General features: G+C 31.7%; 2 protein-coding genes across 4 annotated transcripts; one reads left to right on the top strand and one right to left on the bottom strand.

Moving 5' to 3' along the window:
- The first annotated feature begins 205 nt into the window (after positions 1-205).
- Positions 206-3,347, top strand: LOC106753455 (protein trichome birefringence-like 34). The gene is made up of 5 exons (XM_014635264.2): positions 206-574; positions 1,094-1,257; positions 2,322-2,518; positions 2,666-2,824; positions 2,890-3,347. The coding sequence occupies exons 1-5, from the start codon at positions 376-378 to the stop codon at positions 3,236-3,238; spliced, it is 1,068 nt and encodes a 355-aa protein (XP_014490750.1). The 5' UTR covers positions 206-375; the 3' UTR covers positions 3,239-3,347.
- A 7,340-nt stretch (positions 3,348-10,687) lies between these two features.
- LOC106753418 (proteasome subunit alpha type-4) lies at positions 10,688-14,007 on the bottom strand. 3 transcript variants are annotated; one of them, XM_022777530.1, is made up of 3 exons: positions 13,855-13,992; positions 12,916-12,936; positions 10,688-11,702 (listed from the first exon to the last, which is right to left on the bottom strand). In XM_022777530.1, the coding sequence occupies exon 3, from the start codon at positions 11,679-11,681 to the stop codon at positions 10,929-10,931; it is 753 nt and encodes a 250-aa protein (XP_022633251.1). In that variant the 5' UTR covers positions 11,682-11,702; positions 12,916-12,936; positions 13,855-13,992; the 3' UTR covers positions 10,688-10,928. The 3 variants fall into 3 exon arrangements, with proteins under 3 accessions (XP_022633251.1, XP_014490712.1, XP_014490713.1); XM_014635226.2 differs by lacking the exon at positions 12,916-12,936 and having other exon boundaries at positions 13,855-14,007; XM_014635227.2 differs by lacking the exon at positions 12,916-12,936 and having other exon boundaries at positions 10,688-11,697; positions 13,855-13,991.
- Positions 14,008-16,472: the final 2,465 nt, after the last annotated feature.

Below are 16,472 nucleotides of genomic sequence, written 5' to 3'. Positions count from 1 at the left end.
TTTTTTATCATTTTATCCTTATAATTATATATCAAATAAACGTAAGAATGTGTCACGGTATTATTACCCATATAAATAAGGTTTTTTCCATGAAAATATGAATTTCAACAACATGCAAAAGCTTGTAAATGAATCATGCTCCACCTACTACTTCTAACAAATAAGCACCACATGATAAAGCTAGATATCTTCTGGCTCACCAACATATGTGATGAGAAGAAAAATCAAAGTGAATGTAAATGGCAAAAGCACATCAGATAGCAGTAGGAAGCACTTGGGGAATCAGAAACATTTTTCAATCCCTTGTAGCCATCTTAGCCACTACTCTTGTTGTCACTGCCATTTATCTAACACAAGAAGGAGAACAATGGTCTGATGAAAAAACCAAGTTACATTCATTATCAAAATGTGACGTGTTTTCTGGGAAGTGGGTTTTTGATAATGAATCATATCCACTCTACAAGGAGCAACAGTGCACGTTCATGTCTGATCAATTGGCTTGTGAGAAGTTTGGAAGGAAGGACCTTGGCTACCAGAATTGGAGGTGGAAACCTCACCAGTGTGACTTACCCAGGTCTTTCTATGACATTTTTTATATTTATATTACATAATATTATAAAAGTAAAGAAAATTTTAGGAGATTTTTTTATATTTTTATAGTGAACGTTGTGTTGGAAGTTTCATATTGACTAGAGATAAAACTGATTTATAATATATAAGTAGGTGTAAACTTCAATTTACAAGTCGATTTTGTGAGGTTGAGTTAAATTTAAAGTCTATTTCGTGACATGTTGTATATAATGAAGATCATTTGACATTTTTGTTTTTGAAATATGTTAGAAGTTTCACGTCGATTTGAGATAAGATCAATTTATAACATATAAGTGGATGTAAACCTTATTTTATAAGACGGTTTTGTGGAGTTGAGTTAGGTTTAAAAACTACTTTATAATATGATATAAGAGTGAACAACTTTCTAATAAAATACATATTCTTTTATTGTTACATGTATGCTTGAATATTAAGTTTGAGAATGTGTTTTGAGTTTTGTGAATGTGGCTTGTTCTTTGTTAATAAAGGTTCAAAGCTACAGCATTGCTTGAAAGGCTAAGGAACAAGAGGATGGTGTTTGTGGGGGATTCACTAAACAGAGGGCAATGGGTTTCAATGGTTTGCCTTGTGGAATCTTCTGTTCCCCCAACTCTCAAATCCATGCGAACCATTGCAAATGGGTCCCTCAACATCTTCAAGGCAGAAGTAAGTCTTTAAAAGTTCTTCTATTTCAATAAATATAGTTACCTTTCACATGGTTCTCCATTTCAAAACTCTACCATTTGTAATCCAGATATTGACACGAAAATCAGACACATCACAAATATACAGACATTTCCACATATGTAATCTCAAAATTTGAAATATGTGAATATGGATTTATATATTATTACATCGTCAAACAAGATTTATGTATTTAAAATTATATATAAACAAGGTTAGTTAACTAAAGCAATCTAAACATATTATCTCTTAATAAAAAATAATCTAATTCATTTATCTAACATATAAAAAGTGAAAATTCATTTAAGATTTTTCGTCTTGTTCTTAATTATTATTGTTAAGATGAAAAATTTAAATATAATTTAATTTTACTAAATTGATTTAAAGTTTATTTTTTAACATAATATATAGTTAGGTTAGAACTTATAGAAAGGTTTGTATTTGTTTGACATATCATTCCATCTATTATTGAATTATTATCGAATTATATATTAATGTTTAATATTATTCACAAAATACATATATATCTCGATTAAAAAATATATTAAAATTTTTTTATCAACTAGATATAAAATCAATTTAGAATATATATATATATATATATATATATATATATATATATAAATTATATCACAAGTTAATTTTATAGAATTGAATTACATTTCAAATCTCTTATTTAACTATTATCTTTAAAGACGATACTATATTCATTTGAAACCAGATTAACAACATATTTCGTCTTTACATGAAGATAATGTCACAAAGTTAAATAAAAACATTTCCAATAATACATACATAACCTAAATATTTTTTATCATTATAGTATCTATTCTTTATTTTTATAATCATAATAAAAGTTATTTTACTTATTCTTAAATTATGTTGAAGTCGTGTAAGAATTATATCACAAGCTTCATTGTTAAACCACATTGAAGAAAATCAAAGACTTCGATAATCTTATCATAATTTCAAGTATAGTCTATATATGTGAGATGATATCAAGTAGTTGGTGATTAATTATTTGACATTATTATGATTTGATGAAGGAGTACAATGCAACGATCGAGTTCTACTGGGCTCCATTATTGGTAGAATCAAACTCAGATGACCCTGTGAACCACAGGGTAGCTGAACGAACCGTAAGAGTGCATGCCATAGAGAAACATGCTAAGTACTGGACTGATGCAGACATTTTGGTCTTCAACACTTTCCTATGGTGGAGAAGGAAAGCAATGAATGTTTTGTAAGTATAAAAACTCACCAACCCATCATTGTCTTAACCACAACATTTTGCGTATGTTTGACTCACTTTTAAGGCTAAGTTAAGAAGTTGGTTAAGATGGTAATTAAGTGTCTTAATCTGAATAATGACAGTGTAACCTATGAGCAGGTGGGGTTCATTTGGAGACCCTAATGGGGTGATGAAAAGGGTAGGAATGGTGAGAGTGTATGAAATGGCCTTAAGAACATGGTCGGATTGGTTGGAAGTTCATGTTAATCGCAACAAGACCAACTTGTTCTTTGTTTCTATGTCACCAACTCACCAAAAGTAAGTGTCACAAACTCCCATCTTTATTCATTATCATTATGAATAAGCTTATAAAAAAAATGCAGGGCACATGAATGGGGAGGAGCCAAGGGTGATAATTGTTACAAAGAAAGAGATCAAATTAGAGAAGAAGGGTATTGGGGGAATGGTTCATATCCAAGTATGATGAGAGTGGTGGAAAATGTGATTGAAGATTTGAATGGAAGAGGGTTGAAAGTTGAATTGCTAAACATCACACAGCTCTCAGAGTATAGGAAAGAAGGGCACCCATCAATCTATAGAAAGCAATGGGAGCCTCTAACCGAAGAGCAGTTATCAAACCCAAAAACTTATGCTGATTGCATACATTGGTGCCTCCCTGGTGTACCTGATGTGTGGAATGAGCTTCTTTATGCTTATATTCTCCATCCATGACTAACTTTTCCAACTTTTTCTTTTTGCTTTGTTATTTTCTTCATTCATGTGTAAAGAATTCTCTCCTAATCTTTGAAATCTCATGTTAACTTTGATTACTAAAATACAGATATAGTTCTCATTTAATTTTTTACGAGTATAATTTTTTTTTCTTTGAAAGTCAGGGTAGAGATTACTATGTAATATGATATCTTAGCTAACTGACTTCTTAAAATATACTAAGCATTTTTCATTACATAAAAATATTATCAAGAAAAACGATAACAAAAAATGACCAAACTAAACTCGAACAAAACTTGAAATTATGATTTAATTAATAATAAACCTTTTGTTTATAATGAAGCGGTTTCATGTAGTGGTTTCTTTTGTAAGATATAAGTGGGTAGTCTTTCAATTTTGATCAATTGCTCTAGTGGTCACATACTTATAAACTTTTCAGTTCTGTTGCATGTTTGTGAACATTTTTAAAGGAGAAAAGCGGTAATGAAATTGACATTTAAACAAGAACAGTTTTCTCATGAAGAAAGCCTATAGTAAACATCATTTCAAAATTTGCACAAAAGCAATTCAAAGCAAACAACTAAATATTTTGGTACGTTGCACAATAATTGTCTGTCTTTGGAAAGAAATGCTAAATGCTAGCTCTGTTATTGAAACTTCAAGTATGGTTAAAAAATATCTAATTTCACGTTGATTAACGATGTTTACGTTCATTTAATTGTTCTAAATTTGAAAAAAAATTGAAATTATCTTAAATCGTATTTATTATAGATTTTATATTTTAATTAAATTTTAAGTATTTTAAAATATTCATATAAACGTAGTTGAAATTAATTTATATCATTAAAATTCAACTTATTTTAATTTATATTTGACTCTGGATATGTAATCCAACAAATAAATAGGTTTAATCATTTCGGACGTTTTTATTGTGCAGAATCGTCTCAAAGAGGTTCTGGTATTATGTTCGGCCTTAAATTTCTTGTGATATGCTGACTGCAATTTTTAATGACGTGGCAAAGTTACATAGAATTTAATTATTTTAAATTTTAAAAAACTATGCTCAACCACAGACGTGTCTTGGTTTCATTTCACTGGATAAACTCCTTGTTCGTTAAAGATCAATTGTTGTGCTCTTCCATTCATCATCGTTACTAAATTGGGATTTGATCACAAGAAAGAAAAAGGCATAAGGAATTGGTGGAAGAATAAAAATTTGTTCTTCTGGAAACCCTAATTTTTGTTCTAGCTTCTTGTATTTTAGGGGTTCTGCAATTTCTAGGGTTTTGATGATTAAAAAAATCTAAAACAAAGGAATTCAATGTTTCTAACGAGATCGAAGATGAAAGATATAAATAAAATTTTTATTTATGATTTAATAATTAAAAAGAGGTAATGAGAACAGTGAGAGATAAAGCTAAAAGGAGACAAGTTTGTCAATTTTTCCGAGAGCACTATTTCGATCCATTGATGGGACACCCCACACATTCAGGACATCAATAGAAGCCCCTATGAGCAACACCTCCATCATCGTACAGAACTATCAGTAAAACTCTAATTGGTTCAATTTTTTAAAAATAATAACATAATTAAAATAAATAAAAAAATAGTGAGAGACTTATTTAGAAAAAGTCACAAAAAATAAAGACATTAGACCATAACATTACTTCTCCTCATATTATTAGAAAGATGTAAGATGCAAAATATAGACGTCACTAGTGCAAAAATGTTGTTTAACGTCACCCATCAGACGTCGGTTTCGTGATAAATTGACGTCTATTATTGCACGATGGCATTATCGTAAATATATTGGTAAACTAGACGTCCGTTTCGATGTTAGGCGACGTCTATGATATGATAGACGTCGCACCTGCCTCAAACCGACGTCAAATTGCCTGAGGTATGTGATAAGACAGACAATTCGACGTCGTCTAGAAAAAGGCACCGACGTTCCAGTCTCTGACAAGAAATCAAACGTCAAACGGTTCAGCTTCAGACGAGGAATAGACGTTGGATCCCCTGAACAAGCGACGTCGACTGGGGCTACAATTAATGTTGTTCACCAAATTCCCAGGCGCTTAGATGTCACGTAGTCAAACAGCGACGTCTAAGGCCTATCTCGAAGGCAGGAAGACAAAAATCCTTCAATTTAGACGTCGGTTCGGAACGTAATCAATGTCTACGTTCCTGTAATTGATTATTTTCACCAAATTCGAGGGTTTTAGATGTCGGCTAGGAGGGGCACCGACGTGAATTACCCTGACAGGAAATCAAGCGTCAATCTTTTCAACTTCTTTAAGAAGAATAGACGTCGGATCCCGATCAAACACTAACGTCTATAGACATCGATTTCTAGCGCAACCGACGCCCAATTTCATTTTAAATAAACCGCAGACCCTTCTAACCACTCAGTTTCTGATCGCGTCTTCATCTCTTCTCCTTTTTCTCTGGTTCTCCTCTTCTTTTATTCCCTTGCGCAACTCTACTTTTTATCTCTTCCGGCATTGCATTGTATTTTGTCATAACGTCATTGTCTTCGTCCTCTCCTTTTCCTCTCTTCATCCCAGGTGCGTGGTTTTTCTTATGCTTACCGTTTAAACTTTCTTTAGTTTTTTATCGATTATCTTGTCGTTCAACTGATTAAAATTTTTTTTGTGTTGTGTTTTAGTGTAGTTTTGATCCACTCTTTCGGTAACATAGTGCAACATTCTCCCTTTGCTAGTTTCCTCACTAAAAGAGTGGCGATCTTTTGAGTTTTCTAGTTCTTCCGACCCAAAATGGAACTTGGGTCCTTGTCTACTTCTCGACACCGTAATTTTTTTCTGTTGCGGTTGAATAATTGGAAGTAGCCATGGACCCAGGTTCGGTTTTGGGTTGAAAGCACTAGAAGATTCAAAAGACGCAAGCTTTTTTTGTGGGGAAACTAGCGAGAGGACAGTGTTGCACAATTCTACCGAAAGTCTAGATCAAAACTGCACTAAAACAGAAAGTCGTTGTTAGACCTCGGTTAAATCCATGCCCGACGTCTATAACAACATAGACGTCGGTTAGTGTCATTTTAAACCTCTTTATATATTTAAGTTGACGTCGGTTTAATCATAGGTGGACGTCTATATAGAGTAATTCGACGTCGGTGTGAGTATAAGCAGACATCTATATAGATGTCGGTGGATATCGTTAACTGACGTTTATATGGATGTCGGTTCTGACGAATTTCGACGTCCCATAGACGTCACCCGTTTAGACGTCGGTTGTGAAAGTGACGTTAAAAACCCAAATTAACCGACGTTAAACAACGTTTTTGCACTAGTGCGTGGAAAGTATAATAAAAATATATAAAGTTGTAAATTATTTGGTATAAGACATACATTTAATTATGTTCACATTTATATTTTATAAATATTTAAGTATAATATAATAATAATAATTAAATTAATTATGTTAACAAGATATAAAGAACATATATGCACAAACTTCTCTTTAAGTTTATATTGTTGTTTTATTAAAATTTATATATATATTATAATTATCTCTTAAATAATAATTAAAATCATATTATCAGGGACGTCTTTGGTACACGAGGTGTCTTGAATGTCGTTTTATATATTGATCATCCTTTTTATAAGATCATATATGATAACGTAAGCTAAGATCGATCTTGGAAAATTACTGAACTTTGAATAAATCATCAATTAAATCAACGACAATGGGAATGAGACATTGTCCTTTATAGCTATGGCATTTAAAAAGTATAACACTTGAGAGGTAGTTCATCAACCCATGCCCCCTTTGTTTCTCCCAACCTCTTCTTCTGTTCTTGAATAATGATTTTACTCATCGCTTTAGCTTGGTCATTCTTCTGCGGATGTTTGACAGAGCGCGTAAAAGGAGTTATTCCCCACTCTCGATAAAAAGCCACGAGTTTCTTATCCACAAATTGTTGACCGTTATCTGTGATAATTGTCTTGGGTAACCCGAACCGGCAAATTATCTTTCATACAAACTTCTGAACTTGAGTAGCTGAAATCTTAGCTAATGGCTCGGCTTCTACCCACTTGGTGAAATAGTCTACCGCAACCAACAAAAACTTCATCTAGGATCGACCGGTCAGGAGTGGTCCAACAATATCCATTCCCCACTGAGCAAATGGCCAAGAGGACACAATACCCTATAATTCGACAGCCGGGCCATGAAAAACGTTTCCATACTTGTAGCAAGCCTTGCACCTCTGCGTGAACGTCATGCAATCTTTCTCAAGTGTTGGCCAGAAGAATCCCGCTCTTAGTACTCTCGCTCGGAGGGTTTGCCCTCCGGTATGTCTTCCACAGACTCCTTCATGCAGCTCCCTCATCACATATTCCGCTTCGGTTTCCACCAAAACACTTCAACAAAAGCGTCACATAGCCCCTTCGGTATAAATCATCCCCCACCAGGCAACACCGAGCTACTTGCTTAACGTCTTCTATGCTAAGGGCTGCTCCTTCATCTTGCTTCCGGATCAACTGGATGATTCCTGCTCTCCAATCCTTCTGCTCCCCGGACGTGGTCACGTTGAAGCATTCCACCGTTGGTTTTGTTAACACTTGCCTAAGAACGTTTCATTATAGCATTTGAATTGTTTACACTGTTTGACACATTTTCGCTTCAATGTTAACTGAGAAACACGTTTGAAACAACAAATAAAGTTAAAAACAATTTGGTAAAAAGGACTAAAACCAGAGTTTAGTCCTTTTTACCAAATATTTTTAACTTTATTTGTTGTTTCAAACGCAATTCCAAACTAACTCTTTTTAGCTTGTTTGGTGTTACATAGAAGGAATGAAATATTATATTTTTTTTATTGAATATATAAACCGAAAATAAAATAATTTTAATATTGAAAAAACTTATTACAAAAAGTGTCATGTGTTTTGGAAATCTTTTCCAAAACGCTCATTCCATAATATATTTCATGGGTTTTAGAAAGTTTGTTATATAATGCATTTCAAAAAGCTTGTTCCAAAATTTGAAGAAAGCTTGTTTCAAAAGATTTTTAGAACAGATAGTCCGAAAGTCATTTTTACAACTGGTGAAACGTTGTTTCGAAAAATCATGTGGGTTTAGTTAAAAATTATTAAGTACATGAAGAAAAAGAATTTTATTAAATTAAACACTAAAGAGAAAAAATACATGCATTGGTCGTGGGGTCAGTTATATGGTTAGCCCATATGGTAGCTTTTTCCTGTAACGTCATATATTCTTCCTACACTTTTATGTTTAGAAATTTCTTTTCTTTTTCCTTTTCGAATGTAAAATTTGAAAGTAAAAAATTATTTTTAGATTATATAATTCCAAAGTTAAAAATGAATTTTAGATTGTATAATCAAAAAGTTGTTTTTGTTTTTCTTTAAAATGACTTCTCAATTGTAAAATTCGATTGTGTAATTTGGAATTATTTTTACTTAAATATTTTGTTTCTAAAATTGCATAATTTGGAAGTTATTTTTAGTTTTCAGATTATGCAATCAGGAAGTCATTATTTATTTTTACAACGTAGAATCTGAAAGTCATTTTCTACTTCAAAACTGTGTTGCACAATCCAGAAAAGGCAAAATAGAATTTTTTTTTGTATATATTAGGGTGTAGGAAGAAATATATAGAGGTGAAGTAAGAAGTTGCCCATCCATTTTAATTTTTTGGGTGTTGCTTCCTCAACCATCTCAAGTGCTCTTTTACTTCATCACTATTTTTTTTATTCCAAAAATACCCTATACTTTCCCACTATTTTATTGCAATAACTTTCCTTCACTAGTATGTGTGTAGGGCAGTATTGACGGGGCGGCACTGGCTGACACAAGAGGTGGAGGTGTTGTACACAGCAGAGATGGCGAGGGAAAGGGTGTAATGCATGGTGAAGGTCATGTGTGGCGGGAAGGTGGGAGGGGAAGTGCACATGAGGGAGGTGAATCTAGTTATTGAGGACACGGAAGGGCGGCAGCTAAGTGGGAAGGATGTGTGTCGATTTTGCAAAGAGGGATTGAGTGTGGAGTGAGGAAGAGAGTGGATGATGTGAGAGAGAAGGAGAGGTTTCAAAAGTTCACGTGCTTGAAGAAGGATTCCCAATAAGCAAACTGGCCTATTAGAGGGTTGCGGATATCTGGAGTTCTGTTCACATGCTACTACTGAAAAAGTTTTGCAAAACTACGCAATGTTGTCATCCATTTAACAAACAACGCATATTCATATTCGTTTAAACTAAAGGGCAAAAAAGTAATGAAGAGGTGTAAAGAGTCTTATGTGGTGGTGGAGGGAGTAACTCCCTAATCTTTTTTGGATTCAGCCTCTCCAGTACTCAATTAAGCGAATGAGTTGAAGGTTGCGGTTAGGCTTGGGCTTGGAGTCTTGGGTATTAGATAAGTTTTGCGATGGCCCATTATGTAGTTCTTGATAACATGTCAGTCCTAGCCGTGAACATACTTTTAGATAAGTTTGAACAAACTAAAGAGGATTATTCCCTACACCACCCCATATTGCTTCCTACATCACACATTTTTAAAAAATTCAAAAACTAACTTTTATATTTTAAAAAATTCTACACCCCCACTTCTTTTCTTCAACGAATGTCAAAATTCGTTATTTTTTCAGTGGATTTCGAAATCCGTTGAAGGTAGTCTTTCAATGGATATCGAAATCTATTAAAGAGATTTTCCTTCAACGAATGTCGAAATTCGTGAAAAAATTTTTGGAAAACAAATCTCGAAATCCTTTTAAGAATTTTTTGAAAATTTTAACAAATTTTGAAATCCATTGAAAAAAAAAAGAATATATTTAGTATATAGTGATGCAGGAAACAATGTGGGGTAGTATAAAGAGTAACCTCCAAAATAAATAACTAGATATTTGTACTTTTATGTACAATTCTCTTAATAAATAAGTGAATGTAAAAAATGGTTTTTGATTTTGAGTTGAGAATTTTTTTCGCGTTTTAGTCTCATGTTTTCGACATGTAGGTTTAATATATCATTAATTTTATATATTTTATTTAAGTTTAGTTCCACCTAAACTTGAGCTATATTTAAAATATGATCAAGAAATTATTTGACTCTTTGTTCAAAACTAAATTATTAAATCAAATCTTACATTTGATTGAAACTACATTTTTTTAGAGTAGGAATAAATTCGTAAAAAAATGAAAAAGAATATCCGCGAATTACAAATTAAAGTGTAGTAAAATTATAATTTACTCATTTACTTTTATAATATTATTTCATGTAATAGTTTCTTAAATGAAAATAGTTTCATGTAATACTTACTCTCGAAATAATTTACTCTCTACTCACTAATTATTGCAAACAAATAATAAAGTAAACACTTCTCTCAAATGAATAGCTCTAATCTCGATAGGTATTTGGCTTATTTATTTTAGAAAAATAATCGCAGTTTGTCAACTTCATCAGAAATATTTTGAAATTAATATAAACTAAACACAAATTTCGAGCTGATTGATATGTTCTCCTATAAACTTTGATTCAAATAACAAGTACCAAATCATGGAAACAGTGGTTAACCAAATGGAACTCAAAGGCCATATATGTCTTGAAAATCTCAGATGTACGAAGATCCAAAATGTTTAAGTTTGAAATGTGTTTGACCCAATAGCTGCCATATAATGCCAAAAGCACCATAAATGAACAAGATAGGCAAAATTGAACTACGCAGTGTCTGTTGCAGGTTGGGTTACACCAAACTTCACCAACAGCTTAGTGAGGGACTCTGGGGAGCAAACTTCATACTTCACTTTACCAGAGGGTGACAGAAAAACCTCAGCAAGTTCAAGCTTTTCTGAAGTCAGACTTGTGCTGTCCATGGTTTTACTTAAAACCTTCAATGCAAGTTGAACTGCTTCTTCTCTTGTGATATCATCCTTGTAGTCCTGTTTCAGTATTGATTGTGCTGCCTGGTTATTTGCCCCAATGGCTCCAGCTTTCCAGCCACCATAATTTCCACTAGGGTCACTCATGTAAAGCTGAAAGCCAAAGTTTTTGTCCCATCCTGCAAACAGAAATGAGACCCCAAATGGCCTAAGACCACCAAATTGGGTGTAACCTTGCTTGGTATCACAGAGAGATTGAACTAGCTGCTCAACTGGCATTGGCTCTTGATAAGCATAAGTGTAGCGTTGTGCTTGGACCCTTGCAGTATTAATCAGAATGTTGGCATCGGACATTATCCCAGCCACGGCACATGCAACATGATCATCAATCTTGTACATTTTCTCAGTGGAGGTTGAGGTTTGGAGCAGCTTGGATGTGACCTTTTTTTCACCAACCAGCACAACTCCATCTTTCGATAAGATCCCTATTGCAGTACCGGCATTACCAATAGCTTCCATTGCATATTCCACTTGGTAAAGACGTCCTTCAGGAGAGAATATTGTTGTTCGGCTATCATATCTTCGAGACATTTTGATCTAACTACTACTGACCTATGCAAAGTCGCAAACATGGAAAATGAAAGGAATTAAACAAGTCGGTTGAAGCAGAAAGGAAAACATTCTAGTACTTTTTTCTTTCTCTATACCCCCTACAAGCTAATAGGAATATTATAGATTTTAAAAGAGAGTTTAACAACGGAATTATCTAAACTCCTGAGTTAACACCAACCCTCTCGCTCTTTCAACAAAAATCAGTTCTCACTGTCCTAAAATTCACAAGAACCTCTCTAACATACATTTGTTTTTACAGGGAAAAAAAATCATTAGATTGACAATATAGGCTTAGATAGCACTAAATTCCTACTCTGTATTACGAGAAAAAGTACCACTAAGAAAGAAGAAGTGTCAAACACATGATTTATATCCAAAAAATATAGAGCTGCCGGACTCCATTAGGAAAAATAAAAGGAAGTAAAAGACTAGAGTATCGGGATAAGATTTCAAATTCCATATATAAAATGGAGTCTTTTCATTCCGCAGCATACATTCACAAAATAATTCGGATATGTTCCCTGACCATTCATGATATGGAAACAGTTGTGGCATTTGAGGCTATAGTGGCCATATCTCTCACCTTAAAAAAAATGAGTTTTTTTTTTCTCTAAACAATATAAATTGTGAAAATCACATACATTAGACGACTCTAAGTTTAAAACACAGTTGAATTTCTTAATATTATCTACAGAATAAAGTTTATAGTACCTATAAAAGTAGTTATTGCTGCAAGACAGACAACAATAGAAAGATAAAAGTAAAATATTCGGCAGACAAGTGACAACACAATTAGGGAAGGAATTGTGGGTGATTATTTCCTGAAGCTGACAAGGTAACTTCTGTTGTGTTCTACTGTAAGCTTCTGTGGGGTTTACTTTGGTTAAGTTGTCAATTGAATAGGAAGTTTTGACATACACTACTATTTAAGCTGTAACTGTCTTCCCTATTTCAAAATGTTTACGAAACTTTTGATAAGAATACTGATAAGCCTTTCGAAATAATCCATATGAAAACCATAGCAGTATGCTGCAAAATATCTTTTATACTCCTGGCTAGGAACAGCTTTTAAAATGCTAAACTTCAGTAAGAAACTTTAATATAAAAATTCGACAGCAATAAGAACCTTCACATTTTTTAATGGAAAAGTTATGCGAGTTAGAGATATGAAGAGGGCAAGGAAAAAGGCACGAAAAGAAGGAACGTTTCTCACCCCAAAATGTTCCTAAACCTGCTGCACAAACACAAAGCATCAAGTTTCAAAAAACAAGCTAAGGGCTGCATTTCGATAGGATATAAACTTTCTAAGACTAGCATGATGCACAAGGGACATTAGTTTTGGTTGTTGAGTTGGTATCTCACACATAATGATTTAAGAAATTAAAGCAAATTTATTCTGAATTATTTGTCAGCCACAAAGATAAAGTTCCTAAAGATATGACCATACCAATTTAGCAAAAATAACATCTCCTGCCCATTGAGCGGCAGAAGCCGCATGAACTTCCATTCAAGTTAAAAAAAAAATATGACTAAGTTGTAATACAACTTAGAAGTCAAGGCCAAAATGAGTGAACAACTAACATCATCCGAACTAATCATCATATAATGGTTCATTAACATTGCACCTACCAAAGAACACATCAGACATTAAAATTCAAAATAATATTGCATCACAGCTCATCCCCAAAAGTACCTTTGTAGGTTTACACTTCCAAAATAGGCAAAAAAGAAATATTTCAGTTTGAAAGCCCAGTCAAACTCCCAGCAAGGTAAGCCTTAGATTTTGAAAAGAAAAAAGTAAAAACAAAATTAAACAAATGCAATTTTGAGACTGATCCTAACCCAATCTTAAATAAAAAAAAAAAAAAAAACAGTAATTATGTCAACATTAACTAATAATATAAACTGCTTCAGAAAATTACAAGTCTAAGTGAAAGGGTTACATTTAACTATCTCCACATATTACAAGGATCGAAGTTTTAAACTGCCGACAAACAAATCTACTGAGCAGAGTAACAAAAAATTATCATGGACTCAACTAATATCAAAGGAAACCAATTATTCGAACTATTTGAGAACCCCACAACCTAATTAAAAAGGAGAGAGATGGGAATTGAAACTAGAATTAAAAGAAGATAAAAAGAAAACTCACGAAATCGGTGGGGAAGAGGAGATACTGATAGAGAGAGAAAAGGGCGAGAGAGAGCGGAAGACAGGGTGAAGTTGAAAGATGAATTGAAGACTCGAATTGCCCTCTGCACACGAAAACTTCGGAGACACCTTTTTCTTTACTTTTATAGATTTATTTTATGTTTTCTTTTTTTTAATAAGATGAATTAGACAAACTTATCAGACAAGAAATACTTGGGAGGGTTTTCTTTAAGAAAAACTCATTTTTATTAATATCTATAGCTCTGTATAATTTATTTATTTTTCATGATAAATTCAATTTAAAAATTTCTAAATAAACCTCCTCATACCTTATTTTATAAACTAGATTTCTATTATTATTTAAGTTCAGAGTTTCACTAAAAAAAAATTGAATTTCATAATTTTTAACGTGGAAAAAACAAGTCAAAATTTTATCTTAGGAGATTCACTTTTTTCTTATTTTCAATTTTCTGAAAGAAGAAAGATAATGTTTTTAAAAATAAAATATATAATAAAAAATAATTTAAAACAATTAATTATATATGTTAAAACTAATTTTAATTTGACTTAGAAAAAGAATAAAATAAAAGATAACATAAGTGTAAATAAAAGTTTTAAAAAATTAAACATAATTTCAATTTTAGTTCCTTACTATTATTAAAAGTAAAATTTATTAAGTGAAATATAGAAGAAAAATATAAAACTTAATATACTACTATAATATTAATATTGTAATAATCCAATTAAAGTATATTATTTTTAATTTGTTATTAAACATTTTATATCAAACTAAAAACATGAAATTTGGTACCTATCATGTAATATGATAGCAACAACTGAAGTTCTATTTAGTCAAAAAAATTAAAATTTACATACCATACCATAGTTAATTTAGTATAGTTTAGTTGGAAATATGATTTATCACATCAATTTCCTTTTATCTTTTACCACCTAAACTCTTTAATTTCTTAGTTCATAGAATTATGATAACTTTACTTTCTATATTCCTACTTAATGTAAACATTATATTGTTTAACATGACATTTCTCATTAAAAATAATCACATAAGGGTGTTATACCATTCATTTTCTAGTTTGAACATATTTTAATAATTCAAAAGCATAATCATTCAACCATCATTTTAACCACTAATAAAATTTCAAGCTTCAAGTGTGAACCAGTCATCACCAATTCGCTTAGTGAATTCCCTTTTTGTTTAGTGAACTATCCATAAAGGTATATTCACTTAGTATAAAGGTGACTCACTTAATGACTTAAGTGTGGGACAAAAAATCATACAAATTCGTCCAGCAAAACAATACATAGCAACCTAAACCTCCCATGCCTTTCTACAATTTTTCAAAACATTTCTCACCCAGCAACAATTTCACTCGCCTAGTGACTCAAATCTTAGAAAGCGTGTTTATTTAAGCTTGCCTAACAAGTTTTGACTCGTTCAATGAGTGAAAAGGTTCGGAGTTTTATGTGATTTTAATTTTTCACTCTTGCTTAGTGGATATGTTTGGATCGCTTAGTTGATGTTTGGCTCATCTAACTAGTTTATATGAAACCATAAACGAAATATGTGTATCAATTTGCTCAATTAACTCTAATTAGTATTTTTATCCTTTTTATATGTCAGTACCACAATAATGTAAAATGGATCATTAAGAGCCAATTGTCTAAACTCTTGCCTATTTTCAAATATTCCACAATTAGACATCAAGTGAGCTCATACTTTATGTTTTACAGGTCAATTTCAACCAAGTAAAAATCACAACCAAACAATCATATTATCTTATAGGAAGTAACATATGAATCAAAACAAGTGTAAGTAAGTATAAAATATTTTTGACTTCCTTTACTTGATGTAGCAAATCTTTATCTCCCAAGGTACTCTCAGAGTTCTAACATTCACAGAATACTTTAACTACCTATATAGATATTAGAGCAAAGAATTGAACATATCACATAAATACAACTAAACAAAGATTCACTTTAAGTTGATTTGAAGTACATGATGAATTTACCATATTTTCAATTCTGATCATATAAATATATAAAGTTCTATATTGTGATTCTACTGGTGGTTTCTCGAAGAGATAAATATAAAGTTAAAAATTTAAAGAAAAGATAAAAAATAATTTAAAAGAATATATATATATATAATAAAACTCCATTATTAAAATTTTATTTATACTGTAGTGTTTTAAACATTAAAATAATAAGGCATAATATTTTAAAAATCACTGTACCTTTTACAATATTTTAGGTTCTTACCCATATGTTATATAATGAATTAAATTATCTAACAATTTATTATAATAAATTTGAACCTATAAATTAAAAATGATATGAAATTAAGGATTGATTTAAAATTTGAATGTTAATATAAATGTAATTTAATGTGAATAAAATATTTGAATGTTTTTAACTTAAATTTTATTAGAATGAAATTTTAACTTTATCATTAATTAGTTGGTACTGTATTACAGAATAACTATCCTAGAGTGATAAACTCTTAGCTTTTATATTATTAAAAATCTTTAAGAACGCCTTTCGAATATTGTTCAACATAAAAAATTTAACTATCATAGATAATTTTAAAGTATATTTATG

Source organism: Vigna radiata, unplaced genomic scaffold (genome assembly GCF_000741045.1).
Source record: "Vigna radiata var. radiata cultivar VC1973A unplaced genomic scaffold, Vradiata_ver6 scaffold_133, whole genome shotgun sequence".
NCBI classification, from domain to species: domain Eukaryota; kingdom Viridiplantae; phylum Streptophyta; class Magnoliopsida; order Fabales; family Fabaceae; genus Vigna; species Vigna radiata.
The sequence above is the reverse complement of the archived record's forward strand: the minus strand, read 5'-3'. Positions and strand labels throughout refer to the sequence as shown.